The sequence below is a fragment of the Pteropus medius genome, unplaced genomic scaffold, assembly GCF_902729225.1.
Source record: "Pteropus medius unplaced genomic scaffold, Ma_sr-lr_union100, whole genome shotgun sequence".
Taxonomy (NCBI): Eukaryota; Metazoa; Chordata; class Mammalia; order Chiroptera; family Pteropodidae; genus Pteropus; species Pteropus medius.
This window is the reverse complement of record NW_024350921.1, coordinates 109,956-131,615: the sequence shown is the minus strand read 5'-3', so window position 1 is coordinate 131,615 and position 21,660 is coordinate 109,956. Positions and strand designations below refer to the sequence as shown.

The 21,660-nt window shown below is 39.6% G+C and overlaps 1 protein-coding gene across 1 annotated transcript; it reads left to right on the top strand.

The window, feature by feature from the left end:
• Positions 1–1,902: 1,902 nt before the first annotated feature.
• Positions 1,903–21,033, top strand: SULT1C3 (sulfotransferase family 1C member 3). The gene is made up of 7 exons (XM_039840087.1): positions 1,903–2,102; positions 4,345–4,473; positions 13,280–13,377; positions 16,892–17,018; positions 17,968–18,062; positions 19,235–19,415; positions 19,646–21,033. The coding sequence occupies exons 1-7, from the start codon at positions 1,931–1,933 to the stop codon at positions 19,756–19,758; spliced, it is 915 nt and encodes a 304-aa protein (XP_039696021.1). The 5' UTR covers positions 1,903–1,930; the 3' UTR covers positions 19,759–21,033.
• The last annotated feature ends 627 nt before the right edge of the window (positions 21,034–21,660 follow it).

Here is a 21,660-nt window from a genome sequence, read left to right as displayed (position 1 = left end):
GGTATAAAGTTGGATCGTAGAGACAGTCCCTGTGTGCCCAGCACGATCAAGTGAGTGAACTGTCCTGTGATCTTCCAGTACCCCCACCCTTCACGTGGGCACTGTTATTGATTATGGAGGGATTAGCCCCCTCGGTAACCTTCTCGAGGCCCCTCTGCAGTGATCACTGCAGCAGTGCTGGCTCCTGGGCCCTTCACATGACTACACTCATGTCAGGCTCCCTGTTTGGCACAATGACTATTGAAAGGTTTTAGTATGGAAGTCTGAGGTGAGACTGTAACCCTAAAATCCTCTGTGCTCTGCCTGTTCATCCCTCCCCGCTACCCAATCCCTGGCAACCACTGATCTTTTTACTGTCCCCATAGATTTATCTTTTCCACAAAGTCATACTGTTGGAATGATCCACTGTGAAACTTTTTCAGACTGGCTTCCTTCACTGAGTGACGTGCACTTAAGGTCCCTCCATGCCTTTTCATGGCTTGATAGCTCATTTCTTTTTAGTGCTGGATAATATTCCATTGTAACTCATTTAATTATAAAGAGAGAAGAAAGTTCCCCCTAATGTTTCTTTTGCCTCAGGTTGCTTTAGGGTACACCTCCAGCTACTCCTTCTCCTCCACACCCATCTGCTTCATCTTCTCTGGCTTTAGGGACATTAATTCCTGGAAAAGTTTAACACACTGTTAGGATGACTGATTGCCACATTAGAAGCAGGGAGCAGTGCCTTTAAGTGGGCTGTGCTCAGAGTCTTTCCTTTGAAACTAAATGTATATAGAAGCCTAAAAGAGAAGACAGGTAAACATGAACCTGCCCAAGACGAAACCTTCCCAGGTGGGAGGGCAGGGCCCAGAACCTATCTTCTCGGAAAACACAAGGACCCACGACTCCTTGGCAGTCACGGAGGCACCCCAAGTGATATGTAAGCATCTACAGCTGCTTGAAAATGGCAGCTCTTAAGTAATGGACACTGAGACTGGTAAACTTGGGGGCCCAAAAAAAGACTGAAGAGAGAAAGACCAGTTGGAAGGATAGACTAGCGAGTGGTTTACCATGACTGCATGAAGAACCCCACGGAAGAGGACAAAAGCAGGTGCAGGAAAGTCACAAAGTCAAGCTCTGCAAATGCACAATTGCGCATATGGTTTGATCTCTTTAAATTTTAGGATTGAGGAAAGAAGTCTCAGAAACCAAAAATCTTTGGTAAATGGAGTTGTCATTATTTTATTTGTCTTTCAGCTAAGGAAAACGTTAAATTAGATACGCAATTATTAAAACAGAGGGAATTTAGGGTTACAGTCTCACCTCAGACTTCCATACTGAAACCTTTCAATAGTCATTGTGCCAAACAGGGAGCCTGACATGAGTGTAGTCAAGCCTCATCTGCTTCAGTTACCCGCTCAGCTCCATAGCTGTCTAGGTCAGATGTAGTTCCAGTACCTGCCCTCAGCCTATTTCAACAAACAGCCTAAGTGCCGAGTCCATCCTGGCCTTTTGCTGCTCTAACTTGAGAAGAGTCTGTGAACTTAGTGGCCCTCTGCTCTGGTCCCCTACATGGCTGTCCACATTTTTGTCACTCATGCCTCAGAAAGGCCATCTCTGAGGAGCCAATCCAAACCTGTCATGGTCTAACACATCTCCCAGTTTTGTTTCCCTCTGTGGCATTTATCTCCATCAGAAATATGTTTACTTCTTTATTGTCTTTACACCCTGAAACAAAGCGATTTAAAATGCTTCAGGTTCCCACATTTTCCAGTGTTCTTAGTTAAATTATCATTGTAATATAGTAATGAATTCCCACCACACTTTTCATAACTTTCTCAGAGAATAATGTAAATTAAAAAAAAAAAAAGGAATGGCTTTTCTAAGCATTAGAAATGATATAAGCATACCTTTTTTTTTAAGTTCCCCTCAAGTACGTCTACATAGAAAGATGTCCTTGGAAGAAATGAAAGATCTCAAGCTAGATGAAAAATACCTACAACCAGAAACCAAAGAAGTAAAAGGAATACTCTTGACCAAGATAATGAGTGATAATTGGGACAAGATCTGGAATTTCCAAGCAAGACCTGATGATCTCCTCATTGCAAGCTACGCCAAGGCAGGTGAGTTTGAGAACTGGTGCTGAGGAAGACAGCTTTGCAGGAGCCGAGTACCTGGAAGGGGTTCTCAATTTTCAAAGGCAGGTTTCCCTAGGGCTGGTCCCTGGAAAAATGAAAAACAGACTGGATTATGAGCTCTAATCTCCCAGCATCCAAGATCCTTCTTTTTATTCACTTAGGTCTGTGATAGAAAAAGAGATAGCTAGAATCCCAAATCATCAAAGGACTGAATGAATTACAAAACTATCTAAAAAGCACAGAGTCTGAGAAATAGCACAGAAGTTCCTGTCGGAAATCTTGTCAATGCAGCTGCTCCTTGTTTGTATCCGCTAAACTCTCCTGGAGTAACAGTGCCCCATGCTCATGAGAAGTTCTCTCAGGGTAGGGGGCAGATGTGAAACTGAGCACTTTCACACCAATATAAAAAAATGCTAATAGCATTGAGTCCAAACCTACACAAGTACCAAGGGAAGGATCTGGGAGAGGGGAGGTGACGCTTATCAGAAACAAAATGAAGAGGAGTTTGTGGGAGAAATAATGGTTGGAAAGGGTGAAGGGTATGCTAGGCCTATGCAGGGGTAGAAGATTAGACACCATAATAAACAGGGAAGATTCTTACATAATACCTGGTAATCTCTCTGCATTATCTGTATTTATAATTTCAAGCAGTATAACCAAGGGAAATAAAGAACTTTAATCTGTAACCAGTTTGGGAAATACAGTGACCATTTGACTCAACAAGAGGAACTCTAGATATTCATAATCAGAAGATTTCTGACTCAGAATTCTTTCCTTGGATTCAGCTTGTTCTCACCACTCAGCATTGCTGGCCAGAGCTTTCCTAATACGCTGCATTAGGGATTCCTGTTGGGAAGTTTCCATTTCTCAAGAAGCACTTTTTCCATCTGGGTAGCACTTTTCTTGCCTAGTTCTGAACTGAACTTTGTATTGTACCTCAGAGCAGAAATTTGTTTTCAACTCACCTTGGAAATGATACAATAAACCTCAGGGCCCTCCATATTCTTTGAGATAGTCTCATACTCTCTCTCTAGCCTTATTCCTCCACTTCTCAATTCCCCGTGAGCCCTTACACTTTCCAACATGAAACTCCATCCGCCTTTGTCCTGGCTTCCCCTCCTGGGATGTCCTAGCTCCTTAATGCAGGTGGACAATCTAGACCTGCTATAACTGTTCATTCTAAAGTGACCCGACCATCTCAACAGAGCCTCACTGATATTTTTGGTTTAAAAAAGAAAAGAGATGTCGGGTGGACAATGAGCACAGTCTAGCTCTTTGCCTATCCATATGTCTATTTATAGTGCTTTCCTTTATCAGGATTTAATTTGGCTACAAACGTCAGAAAACCCCACAAAACATGAAAGAAAAAACGATCTGGAAGTGAACAGTCCAGGGCTGAAATGGTGGCTACACTGATCATCAGAGACCCTGGCTCCTTTGAACTTTTTGCTCCACCATCTTCAAGTGTAGCTTTTGGTTGTGTAGTCCAATGTGACTGCTGGCATTCCAGCTATCACATGCCTATTCCAAATAGCAGAAAAGAAGTAGGAAGCTGAAGAATAAGGTCATGTTCCTTCCCTTCAATGACAGCCTCCCCAAATTTGATGTTATGGCCATATCTGGTTGTAAGAAACCCTGAAAAATGTCACCAGTAAACAAGTAGCTATATGCCCAGGTAAAAATTGAGGATCTATTAATTTGAGAAAGAATGAAAGAATGGAGATTAACTAGGAAAGAAACAATCTTTATCATATCTTATCCCCTCAAAAAAACAAAAAAACAAACAACTGTAAGCTTGTTAGAGGCAGAGACAGTGAGTGGCTAACCCATTTTTGTATCTTCCTACATTTCTTTGATTCAGTATTCTTTCATTTAAGCTACATTTATCAGGTGCAAAGCCCTATGCCAGATACGAGGAATAAAGAGAACAAAAGGACACGTTTCTACATCTGTTGAGCTCTCCCTCTCACAAGAAGGCAGATATGTATATAAACGGACCTTGACAATGAGCACGGGGGTCACTGGTGCTCAGAGAGGTTCTGTCCTTTCTACGTGTCATGCAGAGGCTTTGTCCACTTGGATGTCCTTCAGAGAAGGTTATAAGTGAGCTAGCTGATTCTGCTCTGTACCCAGCAAATGTGAATTTAACCGAATAAATGAATAATCAAGGAAACAGAACTAAATTGTGTGGTAAGTAGGTTGAATCGAGAATAACTAATGCTTCTAGGCACAACCTGGACACAGGAGATTGTGGACATGATCCAAAATGATGGAGACGTGCAGAAGTGCCAACGGGCCAACACCTATGACCGGCAACCTTTCATTGAGTGGAGTCTACCCCCGCCCCTCAACTCAGGTAAATTTTCCCAACTAGGACTTATGAAGTTATAAGCATTATGCTGGGTCGCTTTCCATCTGAAAAGAGAATTATTTCTACAATCGACCTTGTAGAAAATATTTCCAAAGGGAACTACGAGGAGTTTGAAGGTGGTCCAGGTCCACATACTCACTTCAATTGGGAAGAAAATCTCCTAAATTTCCTTTCTAAAATATATGACTATGTAGCATCAGACAGCATATTCCCTGAGAACTTGAGAGTGACCACGAAAGTATAACACAGTGAAGGTAGGTTTGAGGACTCCCAGCGTTCATGGTTAAGAACCACATTTCTGTGTCACTGTGCCTCCTTCTCATGGAAAACTGTCTTCCAAATATACTTTATCTATAACCTCTCTACCAGAGAATCAAGATGAATTATATATAGTATCCTTATTACCAACAAATAACTATACTTCATACCAAAGATACTAAGAAATATATGGCATAGACAAGAACTCTTGAAAGCTTGCAGTCAATTAGGAATAAAGCCCCGTGTTTTATAAAGTACAAAGTAGCAAATAGTAGCTTTTGCAATAGGAGACAACCCAGTGGTGAAAAGGCATAGACTTTGGAATCAAATAGTCCAGCTTCAAATGCTGGTTTATATTCTTACCTGGGTGACCAGTAAGTTATTAAACCTCTCAAAACCTAATGTTTCTCCCTTTGGAAACTACTACCTATTGAAAATTCATTATTAATTGACCCAATTATTACAACACCATCAGTTGAAAAAATTCTCTTTCTTCCCATTGAATTGACTTGTTCTCTTCACAAAAATCAATTACTCATATATATATATGGCGGTATTCTGGATTTTTTCCTATTCTGTTCTTTTCCATTATGTGTCCATCTTTCGGTCAATACCCACTTTTCGATCACTGTAGTTCTTTTATAAGTTTTGTACCTTAGCGATATTTTGTGCCTTTTGTTATGTAGATGAAAAAGGGGATACATACTAAACCTGACAAGCTCAAGGGAGGCCAGCATAGAGGGCCCTACAAACTCAGAGACTGAAATTAAGCACACAGAATGGTCTGAACATAAATATTCCTATCTTAAAACAGGTCATGGTGGGTAGTCCCATCCTGGGCCTGTAGTTTTCTTGACAAAGGTCGATCTTTACCCTAAGTGAGACTATCTATTGTCTTTTCTCATCTAAGATAACGTCCCCTTGGAATGTCAGAGTTATCCCTTTTTTTCCAGACCCTCAGATGTAGCCCACCACACCAGAACAGAGACCACAGAACCCCTCACTGTTATCTTGTCCCCTGCACACTACCTCTCTGTGTCATAAATGTTAATTATTAACTCTCCTGTACCCATCAATGTAAAAGAAGTATGCGCCCTTCCGTTTTACTTTTTATCAAATCCCAGAGATTTCCCCACTTTGCTTTCTCCCACCCCCTTTATCCGACCACCAATGATTTCATGTACCTCTCCTTACGTCTCTTCCTTTGATTCTAATGTGTAAAATAGCTGCAAAACTGCCATTCTCCAGAGCATTTTCTTAATTCATTGAGATTTTGCTTCCCGGCAGTTGTCAATTGGGCTCAAATAAATTCGTTAAAATTCTCTACAGGTTTGGACGTTTCTTTTGTCAACATTTACATCAGTCTGGCACATCTTTAGTCAAATTTAACCATAAATAATTTTTTTCGATGCTATTATTTTTATATTCTAATTTTAATTATTTGTTGTAGCTACATTAAAATATAATTGATTTTTTAATTTGATCTTGTATCTGTGACCTAGTAATTAGTACTATCTTTTTTTATATTCTATTGCATATTCTGCATATTTAACCATGTCTTCTGTGAATAAAGAAAAGTTTACTTCTTTTCTAGTCTGAATACACATTATTTCTTTTTCTTGCCTTCTTGCACTGACTAGAACCTCCATTGCAGTGTTGAACAGAAATCATAAAAGCAGACATCCTTATCTTGATCCTAATGTTAGTGGAAAAACGTTCATGTTTTAGCATTAAGTATGACGTTAACTGTAACTTTTTTTGTAGATGCTTTTTTTATGCCGAAGAAGTTCTCTTTTATTCCTTGTTTTTCAGAGTTCTTAGTCATAAATCAGTGTTGGATTTTGTCAAATGCTTTTTGAAATGAGAATTTAATTCACTTATTTTCATTCATTCTTTGTTTATGGCTACAAATTTTTCTCTGATCGCTATTTTAAATGTATTTGGGTTTTTCTATTTGTTTGGTTTTGATATGTAGTATTTTCTTTATATTTCGTTATGCACATTTTTCCAAATTTGTGTAATTTTACACCAAAGTTGTTTAGTAAATGTTTTTAATTTCCAGATGAAAAAGCTTTCCATTTGGGGCTTTGTGTTTAATTTCTAGTTTTGTTGCATTTGTGATCAAAGAATGTCTATAGTATTTCAGCTTTATGAGCCCTAATGAAGTTTAATTTATGCCCTAACATAGGATCGATTTTTGTGAATTTATCATGTGAACTTTAGTAGAAGTTACATCTTCTATTATCTGAAAAGATCTAATATGTTATGTTGTTTAAATCTTTTATATCCTTTTTTTGTCTTTTACTGAGACTTGACTGGTCTTGTACTGAGAGTGAAAGGATGCTATTATTAATGTATTTTTATTTCTCCTTATACCTATTGCGGTTTCTGTTTTATATAAGTGATTATTCTGTTATTTGGCATGTAGCTATTTATGATTATTATATTTTATTGCTATAACGGGGTCTTTAGCATTAGAAAGCTCCTTCCTTGTTGCATATAATGCTTATGAAGTTGAAGCCTACTTTATCTGATAGCATCACAATTCCTGCTTTCTTTAGTTTCCATTTGATGTTATATCTCTACCCATTCTATTATTTTTACTCTTTATGTGTTTTAGGTGCATCTCTTTTATGCTCCATATAGTTGGCTTTTCCTTTTTGAAAATTTTATAGGTGATTAAATTTCACTCACATTTATCGATATATAATGTTTGGTCACAAATATGTCATATTATCATGTGTAGAAATTATTATGCACAATAAATAATATGTACTGTCTTTCCCTCTGGGATATAACCTTTTTATTTTTCTTTTATTTAAAAACATTGTGGGTTTTTTATTTTGTTTTGTTTTTAATAGAGTTTTATTTTAGATTTAGGAAATTTTTAAAATTTACTTCCTAGTGGTTGGTTGCCTGTATATTATTACCCTTAATAATGCCTTAATCCTCCTTTCTTTACTTAACCTTATACCTCTGATCTGCCAGTTTCAAAGAAATCGTTCGATTCACTCTTACTTATATAACCACCAATGATCTAATTCTAAATTTTCAGTTGTATTGTTTCTACTTTGTCATATAAAGTTTACATATTATTCTTAAATTTATCACCTCACACTTTTTAATATTAGGTCTAGTGTTAAATAATGTGAAATGCTCACCATCATTTTATTTGATAATTTTCCTAGTCATCTCTCGGTTGAATCAAACTCATCCTAGTAGATTGTTCATGAAGGCTCATGTGTATTCTCTGAGTTATTGCACATTCAAAACTTTTTTCAATAACCTTGATACTTGAAGCACAGCTTGCCTGGATATAATACCTTTCATTCACATTTTCCATCCTTAAGTTTCTTAAAAATGATGCTCCCCCATTGCCTTGCTTTGTTTGCTGTTTTACCAGATGTCTAATACCAATTTAATGATCTTAACTTTTTGAATTATTTCATACTTTTCCCTGGCCTGGTTCTCTCGATAGTTACCACTGGATTCCAGGGTTCCTTCATGGATTTCATTTCTATTGGGTGGACTGGCATCCACTAGGTAGAAGGCCTCTTTTCCTCTCCCTGAGATCCACAGTTTGGCTGGTAGATCCTAGAGCTGTAATTTCAAACTTCTGAAAACATTTTGGTGGATATTGTTTAATTAGCTAGGTTTTATGACCCAAGTAGTGAGGCGAAGCCAATGACCCTAGCTTTACCGCTGGTACTGGGCCACCGCCTGAGCCAATAACATCTATATAATCATGATCTTTAAGCAATTTGGTAGGTATTTGTTCCCTTGGGCTATTATAAGAAAGTCATATTACACGATCTACCCTTGATCATGTTGCCAACACGTGGAAAATGGTGAGACCATCGAAAAATCAAAATGGTAAGGGGAGCATTGATCTGGTGAGTGGATATGGATGATATTCTCTCTGGCATTGTAGGAACAGTTCCCGTAAGCAGTAACGAGGAGTGTTTGGAGAAGACTGGTAGTCTGTGCGTGGGGCGGGTGGGGGTGGGGGTAGGGTGGAGACCTGAGGGCCAGGAATTAAGCAGTATTAGAACCTGGAGTAAAGTTTCTATTCATTTGGGGGACTTTTTGTTTGAAAGTTTGAGAAGCATGTCTTTGAGTAGGTCATTGTACCTCTCTGTAAGTCCCGCTGCTTAGGACCAGTAAACAAGCTGGAAATCCCACAAGACTATAGAGCCCAAGACTGAATGACTTGAGAGGTGAAGTGGGAACATTGAGCTGAATCTATGATGTCTCACCAGATATCCAAAGAGGATGAGCACATACCTACCTGGTAAGGAAGGAGAGTACATGATGCGAAGCATCATTTCTGGAGGGAGCAGCCCCCTCCTTGATGGTGGTTGCAATACCAACTAGCTCCAGCAGAGAGAAGCAGGGGCCAAAAAAATCAACTTGCCATCTTGAATACGTTTTTCGCCCCAGGGCCAATGTTCCCATTTGAGAGCCTTCCAGAGTTTTGTATGGGGACAAAGCAGGCAATTATCTACCATCGCTTTGGCTAGAGCTGAGGTCAGGGGAATGCCATGCCTGTATGCTCAGTCAGTGAGTGCTGTCATATCCTTATGGCCCAAATATTCTAGAAAGTTACTCTATGATTACCCAAGGAGGTTGGGATTTGAAGGGCGATAACAGGACCTTTGCTGTTGTATGTTTTGTTCTGGTTTGTTTTTACTATATATGCATCTGAAGCTTTTTGCTATTTGACAATGAAAATGTATCACATTCTTGCTTTTTAAAGTACCAACAATTTTTTTTTAAACCCCATTGCTACTAGGTATGGCATGACTAGAGAAATCGTTGTATCTGAGGCTGTCTGCTACTCTGGGAAGTGGCTTATGCTGGGCCTGGGACATGTTTGTAATTTGGATAGAGAGTCTGCAATGCTATCATATTCTGCTTCTACTGTCCGTTGGCATGTGTGTTAGGAGACGTGATTGACCATAAACAGCATATGTGAGTTGGCTGTTTCTCTTCAAATGGAGTTGCCCCAGATAGGTTTTCCTGAATCATGAAATTATTCCTTTTGCCATTGTCCAGGCCAGGCTGCCAGCTTATTGGTGACTGCCCAGGAGCCAGTAAAAATATGTGCCCTTGAGAATCTCCTATTCATGGCCTATTGTACTGCCAGGTGCACTGCCACCAATTTTGCCAGTCTGGCCAAACCAATGCTCCTCAACTAGAGATCTGCCACTAGCACGATGATATACTGCAGCATTCTGGTGGGCCACGTTGCGTACAATGGTGGCATTGCCTTGGGTGACTCCCTTTCCATGTCAGACGGGTGGTCCCAAGGGCTTCTCAAACTACTAGAGGGGCCAGCAGTGGTGGTGCCATTAGCTTTGCCTTCTTGTCAGTGGGCACGAGGCTGAGCGTGGGGGAAGCCACATCCTCCTGTAATCTGGAAAGGCCCTTAACATCATATTTAGCTTTTTCCTGAAAGTACTATTTCCATTCTAATAGTGTGGCCTCAGTGGCTGTAGCAAGCCTCTGATGGATTGAATTCCTGAACCAAGGCAGATTGGAGACATATATGCAAATCAGTATGGTCTGTGAAAGCTTCTGTCTCTAAAAGGGCCCAATAGGCTTCCAAAATTTGGCAATCAGGTGGCGAGTATCAGATGCCGTCTGGGGCAGACATTTGGTCCGGGACCCATTTACAGTGAGATAGAGCCATAGTGAGTCCAGAGACTCCTCGAGGCATAGTCAGGCATCACCAGTGATTCAACTGGGAAGTCTGAGCCTGGAGAGGCTAAGGGAAGGACCTGCTATATGGCAGTTTGGTGAGGTTCTTCCCAGTGGAAAGAAGCCGATTCGCATGTAACAGCAGAAATAGCCTTAAGTAAAACGGTAAGTGTAGAGCGTGTTGCCTCCCAAAGGTAGAGACCTAATACATGCTGTGTGCCAGCTTAGTGTAGTGAGAGACTAGACTATGAGGAGTTGATATTTTATAGCAAGGGGAATTTCATAGTTCTCAGCTGACAACATGATGCCAAGAGACTTGACAGAAGTGGCTGGTCCTTGGATCTTATGCAAGGTAAATGGCCCATTCTCTCTGCTGTAAACATCGTGTTACTAGGTGTGAATCTTCCCTGACAGCATCCTCAGAGGGCTCCTGTAATAGAATGTCATCTACCTAATGCCAAAGGCAGCAAGCAGTGTGTTAGTTTGAGCGAATGATATCTCGTCTGCATAGGTTATGTGCAATGGCAGGGCTATTTAGATAAGCCATGCACGGTCAACTCAGTGAAGGCATCTTTGAAAATGAAAGCAAATTGAGGTTGTGAGTCTTCCATTACTGGGACAAAATCAAACCTGTTGGCTAGATCTAGGGCAAAGTAGGGTCCCTGAGCTCTTTGGATGTCATCTGTCATGTCCGTAATATTGGGAATGGGAGACTTAATGGTGGGAAACTCTGCATTTCAGTTTCAATCGTCAATTGTTAATCTCCATTCAATTTGGCCAGTTTTAACCCTAGCCAGATAGAACTATTAAAAGGTGAGATGGTAGTCATAAATGACCCCAGGGTCAAGTACAACTCCAATGACTAGCTGAAGGCCCTGTGTACCTTGCATCAGCCGATATTGTGGTGTATTTATTGTTTTCACCGGAGGATGCATTTGGTCAGGTTACCATTTCTCAGCTTCCATAAGAAAGGCCAGTAATTTGGGTTTATTCCACCAGTCATGTCACTGGTGGGGGCATCCATATCTATAAATAGGAAAATAGAGAGCCAAGGTGGCCACCACCACGGGCAACTGTTTTAGAAATGTAGTGCCAATAGACACATCCAGCCCAAGTTGTACTCCCTTTATAGTTTACCCTGCTATACCTTGTAGGCTCTAGGAGGATCCCTTGGGGATTTAGAAAGATTACCTAAAATTATTATGACTTGGGCTTATTCTGCGTTTAACAGAGCCAAGAATGTCTGATTATTGCCTCTGTCCCTGTGGACCACCAGAGTAGTGAATGAGCAATTGTCCTCAGGATGTGATAAGCTCTAGGCAGCTGTTGAGTAGGGTAATGGTCTGGGGGGCTGCCATGCAGGTTGGAGAAGTTGTTTGGGGCAAAGGGAGCCTTGGAACCCTCTGAAGACTTCTGGGCCACTGAGATTAGAAGTACACAGAACACCCCAAGAGCCATATGGGAAGGTTAAGGCGGGGTGCAGGCAGAAAATGTGGTGGAGGCTGAGACACTTGCCTTTATTAGGGCCCATGCTTTGGGGTTCCTAGGCTAAGGCCAGATTTGTCAATTCAGACCAAAAGCAGCCAAGTTCTTGGTGAGCTTTGAGAGTGCTCAAGGGAAAGGCCTTGGGAGGCAGGGAAGACTGCTTATCACAAGGGTCATTGGGGAGCCACTTCAGGAACTTACATTTACTTGTGACTCTATGGGCAACTATCTAGGGCATGTTCTTGAGGGAAGGCTGGTTTCCTGCAGGCCCTTGGCCATATAGAATGGAGGCCAAGGCAGCAATATTATGGAGTAGGTATAAATTCAAGTCTCTTTTTATTCCCTGAAAGTTTGTTCTGATTATAGGTTTAAATATTAGTTCAATTCCATTCTTTTAACATTCTTCTAAGGAACTTCAATTTATTCCCCCATTGGACCTTTACCTGTCTTCTGTGTCTGTCACTTTCTCTCTAAATCTTTTTACTTCTTACTTTATCTCATTGTCACCATCTTGGTTGTTTTCTTGCTTTCCTTCAATGTTTTTTTAAAAAATTTTTGTTTAAACTTATTCTCTATTGTCAGTTTTATGACTTAATATTCATTTATTATGTTGTCTTTTTGCTTCTATTTTTTTGAGCTCATATTATTTCATTTCTCCCTCTTTTGTCTATTTCTGCTTTTAATTTTTGTATTTTTGAGCCATTTTTTCATATTCACAAATGTTTCAGTATTATTTCAATATATTTAATTCTTTCAGTATACTTAATTTGGTTTGGAATGTTGTGTTACGATTTGTTCAGGCTCAATTTTTCATCTGGAAATATATCACAGCACAGAATAGTGCTAGCATACGACTGGTGGCTACTGTGGTTCCTGGCCTTATAAGTAAAGGTTGAAAGAAAAACAGAAGCTCTTTAAACAGAGCTGCTGGGGCTGTAAGGTGGTTCATAACCTCTCCCTCTTAAGAGGGATATCAGCTCTTCTCCAGCTGCCTCTCCTCCACTCTCTGTTGTAGTAATAGAAACCCCAAAGGACTAAATATCCAAGTGCTTATTGAGGTCACAGTTACCACAGCATCTTTATCTAGCCACGCAAGTACACACCAATACCCAACAAATAAGGAGAGTAATGTTACCTCAGTAGATTTCAATATCTCCTCAGGGCTTTTCTCTACCAGAATGGACCATAAAGATGTCATCAGGAGGGAAACCCAGACATGTAAAACCATAATTTGAGGTAGTGCCAACTATTTGGTAAATCTTATTCCGGATGTTTGACAAAATAATAATATTGAATCCATGTAGCAGACGAGAAGTGTTTAACTGAATGATGTGGCCCTGTTTTCCAGGTTTAGACCTGGCCAACAAAATGCCTTCTCCTAGAACTCTGAAGACTCATCTGCCTGTTCATATGCTACCACCTTCTTTCTGGAAAGAAAATTCAAAGGTAAGAAGAATCAACTCTTCAAACCTAGTTTTGATCAATATGGCCAAAGAATATCTCTATCTTAGAGGAAATAATCAAAGATTTTGGAAGACAAATAACCAGTGGAGGTACAAGGCAGACAGTGGGATTCCCACTCATTTCCTTCTGGATCCACCTGTGAGTGGTTCTAAAGAAAGTAACCTCACAGGGTGATCTGATCATAAATTCCTAACTGGTGGGTCATGGTGGGTAGTCATGCCCCATGCATATAGCTTTTTTAGTAAAAAGGTTTTCCTTTGCCTTAAAGCAAGTCCTGTCCATTGTTTCTGTGCATCTAGAAGCATTTGTAATGCTTCTTTTCAGCCCCCACCCCTTCTAACCACCCTCAAGAGAGCACATAATCTTGTTAGCTATCCTATAATTTGATCCCCACCTTGCTTTCCCCCACCGCCATGTAATCTTCCTGATTTCCGCCCCCAGTTTCAAATGTATAAAAGAAGCTGCAAAGCCACCATTCTCAGGAGGATTCGAAATCTTAATTCCCAAGCATATGTCCTTAGTTCAGCTCAGATAAACTCTTATCAAAATTCTCTATAGGTTTGGACAGTTTATCTGTTGACATGACTTTCTTCAAAATATTATTTCTGGTATACACCAGGAAGTTTTCACACAAAATTATTCTGATTGGTTGCCAGTTAAACCACATTAAATGAAAGTGAGCCATGGAAGAAAGCACCTATTTCCCAAAAGAGGCAATTATCTTAGTTTGAATCCTGTAAGAAGCAAACGCCAAGACAGAGTATGATGTGAAAGAGATTCATTTAGGGAAAATCTGTCAGGAGAAAAGGAGATCAAGACAAAGGAGTATGGGGAGCATGATGCAGTGTTTAGAAATTGGTCCACCTGTAGAGAGAGCATAACTGATGGTGCAAGTTCTCAGGAATTGTTTTACCTCTATAGCCGCTATTAAATTTTTTAAATTTTATTTTGACCCTTCCAGCTTCAGATCCTATAAATGCAGTGTACAATAAATGTACTAGTGTTTCTTTTTGATATCTGCTTCATCAGTGAGTCTTGAAATCAATGATATATGGGATATAAACCAAGTATCAACTTGTAAATTTGCAGTGAATAGTGTAGCCATCCAGCAAAATTAAAGGTGTGTATTAGCTGGACTGGTAGGTACATCAACTTGTGGACAAGTTAGTTTGAAAACCCAAGTGCAGACTCTTTTACTTTCTGGACTGAATCCTTACCAAGAAAGCATAATGGTGAAGTCTGTTTAGCCAAGGCACTCTCTTCCCAGTGCTGTGCTCAGAAATGGAACGCGAGTGATTGCTTTCGACTCTCTTTTTTTTTTTTCTGGGTTTCTATGACTCGCCAGATGTTCAGCTTGTTCATCTCCTATCTCCAAACAAGGTATAATAAAATCAAATGTTTTCGTGTATCAAAATTTTATCCCATTCCTTATCTATTTCCCTGAAATTATACTCAGGGTACCTTGATTTGTGAAACTTTCTTGGTTGATTCCCACAGAACCCAATATTATTTCCAAATGATATTGGAAACATGGTGTTAGAAGACACACTAACACTTGGTTAGTCATCATATTAACACCTTATTTTTGTAAAATCAGGCCTCGTAAAAATGTAAAATTCTATGGCAGCACATCTCTTTTTCTGCGGAGAATCACAAAGTATTTGAGGACACGACTGAGAAAGCTCAGTCCAACCTTTTCATTTTATTAGGGTGTGGTAAGCTAAATAATGCTCCTCCAAAGATATCCACATTGAAATCACAAAAATCTGTGAATGCTACCTATATGGTAAAGTGGACTTTGCAGATGTGATTAAATTGAGGCTCTGGAGATGGGAAGAGTAGCCAAGATTATTTGGGTGGGCCCTAAATATCAACACAAGGATCCTTAAAAGAGGGATTCAAGAAGATCAAAGGGGGAAATAGAAGATGTATGACAACTTAAGCAAGAAATTGGAGTGATTCGAGGATGATGTCAAGGGTCTATGGCCATGCTACCCTGAACAAGCCCGATCCCATCTGATCTCAGAAACTAAGCAGAGTCGAGCCTGGTTAGTACTTGGACGAGAGACCACCTAGGAAGCTCAGGTGCTATAAGTGTAAAAAATAAAAAATAAGGGATTGTAAGCTGACAAGGTTCTTGCAATCTATGAGGACAATCAAGGGTGGACAAACAAACAAAAAAACCAAACAAAAAACAAAGATGGTGTCAAGAGCCAAAGACTCTAGAGGTTAAAAACAGTGAGGAAATGGATTCTCCTCTTGACTTTGGCCTAGTGAAATCTGGTTTCCAGAACGGCAAGAGAATAAATATCTTGTGTTAAGCCACTACATTTGTGATAACTTGTTACAGCAACAATAGGAAACTCACACATATCACTCAACAGACAAAAAAAATTAAGTTTTTGACTTAGATCACATCAAACTCTCTGACTTATACCATAAGTACATTTGAATATGTTCCCTGTCTAGCCCAGACTTCCTCTATCCAATTACTCAGGCTTTGATTTGCAAATAGGCAATAACCAACATAAGCACTAAGAAATATATTTACACAATAATAAGACCTTCAAGTTGTATCATACTTTTTGTTTTTCTGAGCATTTTCATTATTGGAGAGATATCTAGCAGTAGGAAAAGGAGCAGAGAAACAGTCATGACAGGTTTGTTTTCATCTGAGAGGGCTATGGGGGAAAGCGGTTGGGATGCAAGATTTCAGGGTAATTCACTAAGAGGAAAAATATGACTGGGTGATTGGTTGTGTTGGACATAGGAGTTTTGTTCAATGAGACACAGTGAAAAATGCTTGATAAACGATTAATGTGTTCCTAACCACAACCCTGCTGAGAGTGCACACAGTAGCACAGGCTGGAATCGGAGGCAGGGTAGTGAGTGGGAGGAAGGGGACAACAGGACAAGAAGCCAAGAGGTCAGCTCTTCTGGGCCGGACCCCTACTTTTTCTAGGAGACAACATTGTCACAAACAACTCCAAAGTAGACTTAGCATGGCTCTCAGGGGTCCTGTGATCTATTCAGCAAATGAACAGTAGGAGTGCTGATTCACGTGTAAGGCTGCAATTCATTGTGTACAAGTGAGACTAGATGGCTAATGCTTTAGCTTCTTTTATCCTATACCCTAGTCATATTCTTTGCTCAGTGAAAACCAGAAGGGCTCTTCCTTTCATTCATGGAAAAATGTCACAGTAGCCTCCTTAACCTTCAGGAATATGATAGTTAGGGTGACTGTGGCATTTATCATGCAAAGCAGGACACTTAGCATAATAATGATGCTAAGACCACAGATATAAACTGGAACTCTGCCTGGGCAAACCAGAAGATGTGGTAGTCTTGATCATAGAAAAAACATGCACATTTAATGACTCAGTTGGGGTAGTCCACCTATTCTTAAAGGCTTTCAGATAACATAGTACTCTGCACTGAACAATATGTTTCTGTCTTCTTTTCTTCCTGTCTCAATTCTCTTGCTGGTTGATTTCAGATTATCTATGTGGCTAGAAATGCCAAAGACTGTCTGGTGTCCTACTACCATTTCTCAAGAATGAATAAAACGGTGCCTGATCCTGGCACTTGGGAGGAATATGTTGAGACATTCAAAGCTGGAAAAGGTGAGTGAGAGGAAATTGTGGGTCCATGCTTCCTTATTCAGTCCCCTACTGGCATCAGAAAGAAAGGGTTTTCATGGAATAATTGTATTCTTCAAGGCTCTAGGAGGACGAAGATGACACACTCAAACTGGGTCACTTAAAGAGAGTTTAGCCAAGAGACTATTTAGAATGCTATGGAAAGAGTTTAAAGAAACCAACAGGTGAGAGCATAATATTCTGGGGAGAACACCAGAAGGGAGGCGTTGCCCCCTGGAGAAAGGATAGGGCTCCTTTACAGGAGCTGAAGCCTTTGGTAGGCAAAACGGTCAACCACGGTGAGCCAACAGGGAGGTATCAGGGAAATAAACAAGCTATCTTCACTCTCCTCCTGCCTCCAAAAGCCTTCCAGTGCCTCTTGCTGGCAAAGCCCAGGTGGCAGCCTGGGACAAAAGAGCCCATTGACCTAGTCCTTAGAGGTCAACCTTGAAGGGTGGAGGAGGGTGGAGAGTAGATTTGGCAAGGCCAACAAAAGACACTCAATGTCTCCCTCTGCTTCCCATTCATTTGCAAAGAAAGTAAAGGTACCCAATACCTGGTAATTACAGATTTTTTAGAATGAAAGTCTTATTTTTAAAATCAGCCTGTTGGGAAACAATATTTATTGCAAAACACTGATCTAGGCACTGTGCAATGATGCAAGGGAGATAAAGATTATGAATCCCTAGTCACAAGACAGTATCTCATGTAGCTGTTAAGTTCAAGGGTGGAAATATAAACCAAGGAATCCAGAATACTTTGTTATCTTCCTAAATATTAAAAAAGGAATTTCCTGTCTTCTACAAGTAAGAATTTTACCCAGGGTCTTTGTCTTCTGGTTGTAGTTATTAAATGTCCTCTTTATTTGAGATATTCATGCTCATTAGATAAATTTCAAGTTGATATTGATCCCCACCTCTCTCCTTCCCCTCAGTGTTATGGGGCTCCTGGTATGACCACGTAAAGGGATGGTGGGAAGCAAAAGACCAACACCGCATTCTCTACCTCTTCTACGAGGACATGAAGGAGGTAAGGGGCAGTGTGGTCTCCATCAGATACTCTCACATTCTTCAGTGCAACAAACCGCAGTGAAAATCCTGGCACGTGGGCTTGCCCACAGAAGAGCCTTCAGTGGGAACCCACTCTCTCCATGACACTCTTTCCAATTCTGTTTTATCCTCAAAAGCTCTAACTACATTATTGGTCTTCTAAATTTTCTTTGCTTCAGTTCATGGTTCCTAGAAGATCCTTTCTCCTCAGGAAATACCGCATGCCTTTATTGTCGAATTAATCCTGACACTTATGAACCATGTTTCTTCACCTATAAAATGTGCATTATCGTATTTCGAATCTCACAAAATTATTGTAAGGGATTACGAGATCATATTTGTAAAATGTGTAGTCATGTTCAATAAATTTAGTTTCCTTCCCCCTCTTTCATGCCCTAAGCCCACATCACAAATCAAAGTTTAATACAAATAAACATTGGCAAAAATGGTCCCACATATTGGGACTGAGGGCTGGTTTCTCCATTTCAAGTCATTGTGTATGAGTTGTATTACAAATTCACGCTCATGGCCTAGTGGATTGGTGTCCTAGAATTACAAAACTACTTCCTATGCCAATGCTAAGAAATCTAGTCAAAAGCTATAGCTTTTTCTGCTTCTCTTTGATCAGAAAGAACCAAGGTACAAGATTCATTCACATTTCCTGGTCAGTTTAAGATGCCTTTTATTTATGCTCTTACTAACCTCTTGTTAAAACTCATAGACTTTTTTTTGCCATCTCTTATAGCTCAAATACTAGAATTAATCATACTGTGCTTTGCCAGCAACATTTTCTCTCTTTTATTCAACCTTTCCTGATCTCTGCCGAGAGATACAATTGCTCCTTCTGTTAAATCTTATGGCACTCTCTCTGTATGTGGCAGTAAGTTTTCTTGGCCAGAGACTGCAGTTAGTTGTGTTTACATTTTATTCACCTATTGCAAGGTAAGTCACCTGAGGGCAGTGAAGGCCCTCATCTTTGTGTTCTGGCACAGTACAGTGTCTTACACACAATCATTACTTGAGGAATATTTGTTACTGTATTCGAATCGATCCCTTAACTCATCTCTCCGCAAATACTGTTTCTCTAAACAGAATGTCATCTTTAATGGAAAACCCCAAATTATTTGTTTTGTATAACTATTCTACATGCAGGACCCAAAGCGGGAAATTCAGAAGATATTGAAGTTCCTGGAGAAAGACTCATCAGAGGAAGTTTTGAATAAAATCATCTATAATACCTCTTTTGATGTAATGAAGCAAAACCCAATGGCCAATTACACCACTTTACCTAGCAGCATCATGGACCACTCTATCTCCCCTTTTATGAGGAAAGGTACGAAGGGCTTATATTCTAAGATTGCAAATTAGACTCTGTGATCTCCGTGATCTGTTTAAATTTTCCAGAAATGTTTCATGTGATATTACTTATTCCTGTCAGTAACGCTACTGTATAGTTTTGAAAGGTAAGTTTCTTTTCTTTCCCATTCTTGTTCTGGCTCTAAAGGGGGGTGTTCACTTCCCCTACACTCCTGTAGCAGTCACTGAGACTTTGCCTTGTTTCAGGGATGCCTGGGGACTGGAAGAACTATTTTACTGTGGCTCAGAATGAGGAATTTGATAGGGACTACCAGAAGAAGATGGCAGGAAGCACTCTGACCTTCCGCACAGAGATCTGAGAGCAATGGAGGAGTCGGTCAGGACTTCCTTACTAGATTTTAGACATTTGAACCTCCTGATCTAGAATGCTTTAAAAAATCACACCCTTCCCCTAATCTGAACTTTTGCACACTATGTGTACATTCTATGGCACTATGATATATTTCATTAAAATGTGATCGAATCCTGGGTAGAAGTTTAAAATTAAATTTTATGATCATTCACACAGACACGCACCACATAAAAATGTACTCACCTATATAGTAAGGGAAACACATGACTCAGTTCCATGACTAGTTTATAATAACAGCCTGGCCTTCCAGAGACAAAATTCATGAAAAGAGAGAAATAAGAGTAGAACATCAACAAAGAGAAAGTGAATAAGAGAAGCGAAGGAAATGAGAAGTGAGCACTAGGAGAATGTGAAAGGGGAACCAGTTTTTATCCCTAACAGTCAGAGGATGGTTCGGCTCTTAGGGATATCAGGTTATGAGATCCGGAGGATAAAATAAAGAAGAGAAGACCGTGAGCTGTGCCTTACTCAAGCTGGAGATGGGCTCAAGACTGAAAAGAATGGCCAAAGCTGGGCAACAAGTGATGAGGAGCATAGGAGAAACAAGAAACAGCCCACTCTCTGGTCAACACAAGGCTGGAAATCAGAGAAAGATTTTATATTTCAGATTTTATATTTTATATTTCAGATTTTATATTTCTGAGAGCAAGAGTGAGAGTGAGCAAGAAAAACACTTAAATTAGCCCAAGAAAACATAAAATAAAATACTCAGCATCACGTGCACTTTAAGAAAAACTTTACTATCACATCTCTGGAAAGAATCTCACTTTACGCTTCTTAAAAAGAGGATCTTAGCAAAATTGTCAGGATTGCTGAGTTGTTTAGTTACATATGTAATCGTGTTCTACTGTTTTTTGTTTTTTTTTTTAAATTAAAAACTGTCTCAAGGAAGTGTCTACCTTCATTTTCATGAATTGTGCAAAGGTTAGTGCACCATTTTAAAGGAGTGTCAGGAAAGCTCCATTTTAAAGGAGTGTCAGGAGAGTGGTGCTTTCCTGTGCCACTGAATAAGATAAGATAATTATTTACTCCACCCAGTAACAACAACAAAAAACTTGTTTGCATTCTCTAATCTTTATACTTTCTAAGATAAGCATGTAAATCATTAAACGAATAATCTAATCAGATATAGTATGTATGCAGAGTGCAGCACTGTGGAAAGTTATGGTGAACTGAACCAGCGTGATTAAATTGCAAATAAATGTTTATCAGTGAACACCCATACCAAATGTCTTCCACCTACATTCGAGGAACAAGTACATAACAACTTTCTTCCTGTGTGCAATATGGCCTAGGCATATAGGAGGTAATGGTGAGAATACAGGCGATGTGTATAGAGTTTACTACTAGGCAAACCTGCCCTTATTTTATAAATTGTAGAATTATTTTTACTTTAGTTGTAGAATAAATTCCATTCTTGCATTTTTTGTAAGTTTCAGTCACATAAAGCATTTATGGATTTCACTCTTACAAAGTTCCGCTGTCCTTTTAAAAACTACTTGATGTACTATAAAGATTAATCAATTCCTCATTCAATTTTAAAAGATCTTTAGTCCCAGCCCAGATGATCGAAAAGGTGATTATCCACGCGTCCCAGACAGTCTAACATTCTCAATAGTCATGGATAGATACATTTTAAAACTTCTGTTCTAATCACATATTATATATTTACACAGCCACACGTTTCCATCTATACCACAGTCGTATAAGGTCAAATTGTAGATGTTAACTATAAACTTACTTTGAAACCATTCACATGGAAGGAGAAAAAGAGCAGCAATGGGAAACGGAACTATGAGCTTGGAATTAGAAAATTTTATAGTGAGAATTATAAGAATCAGATCACATG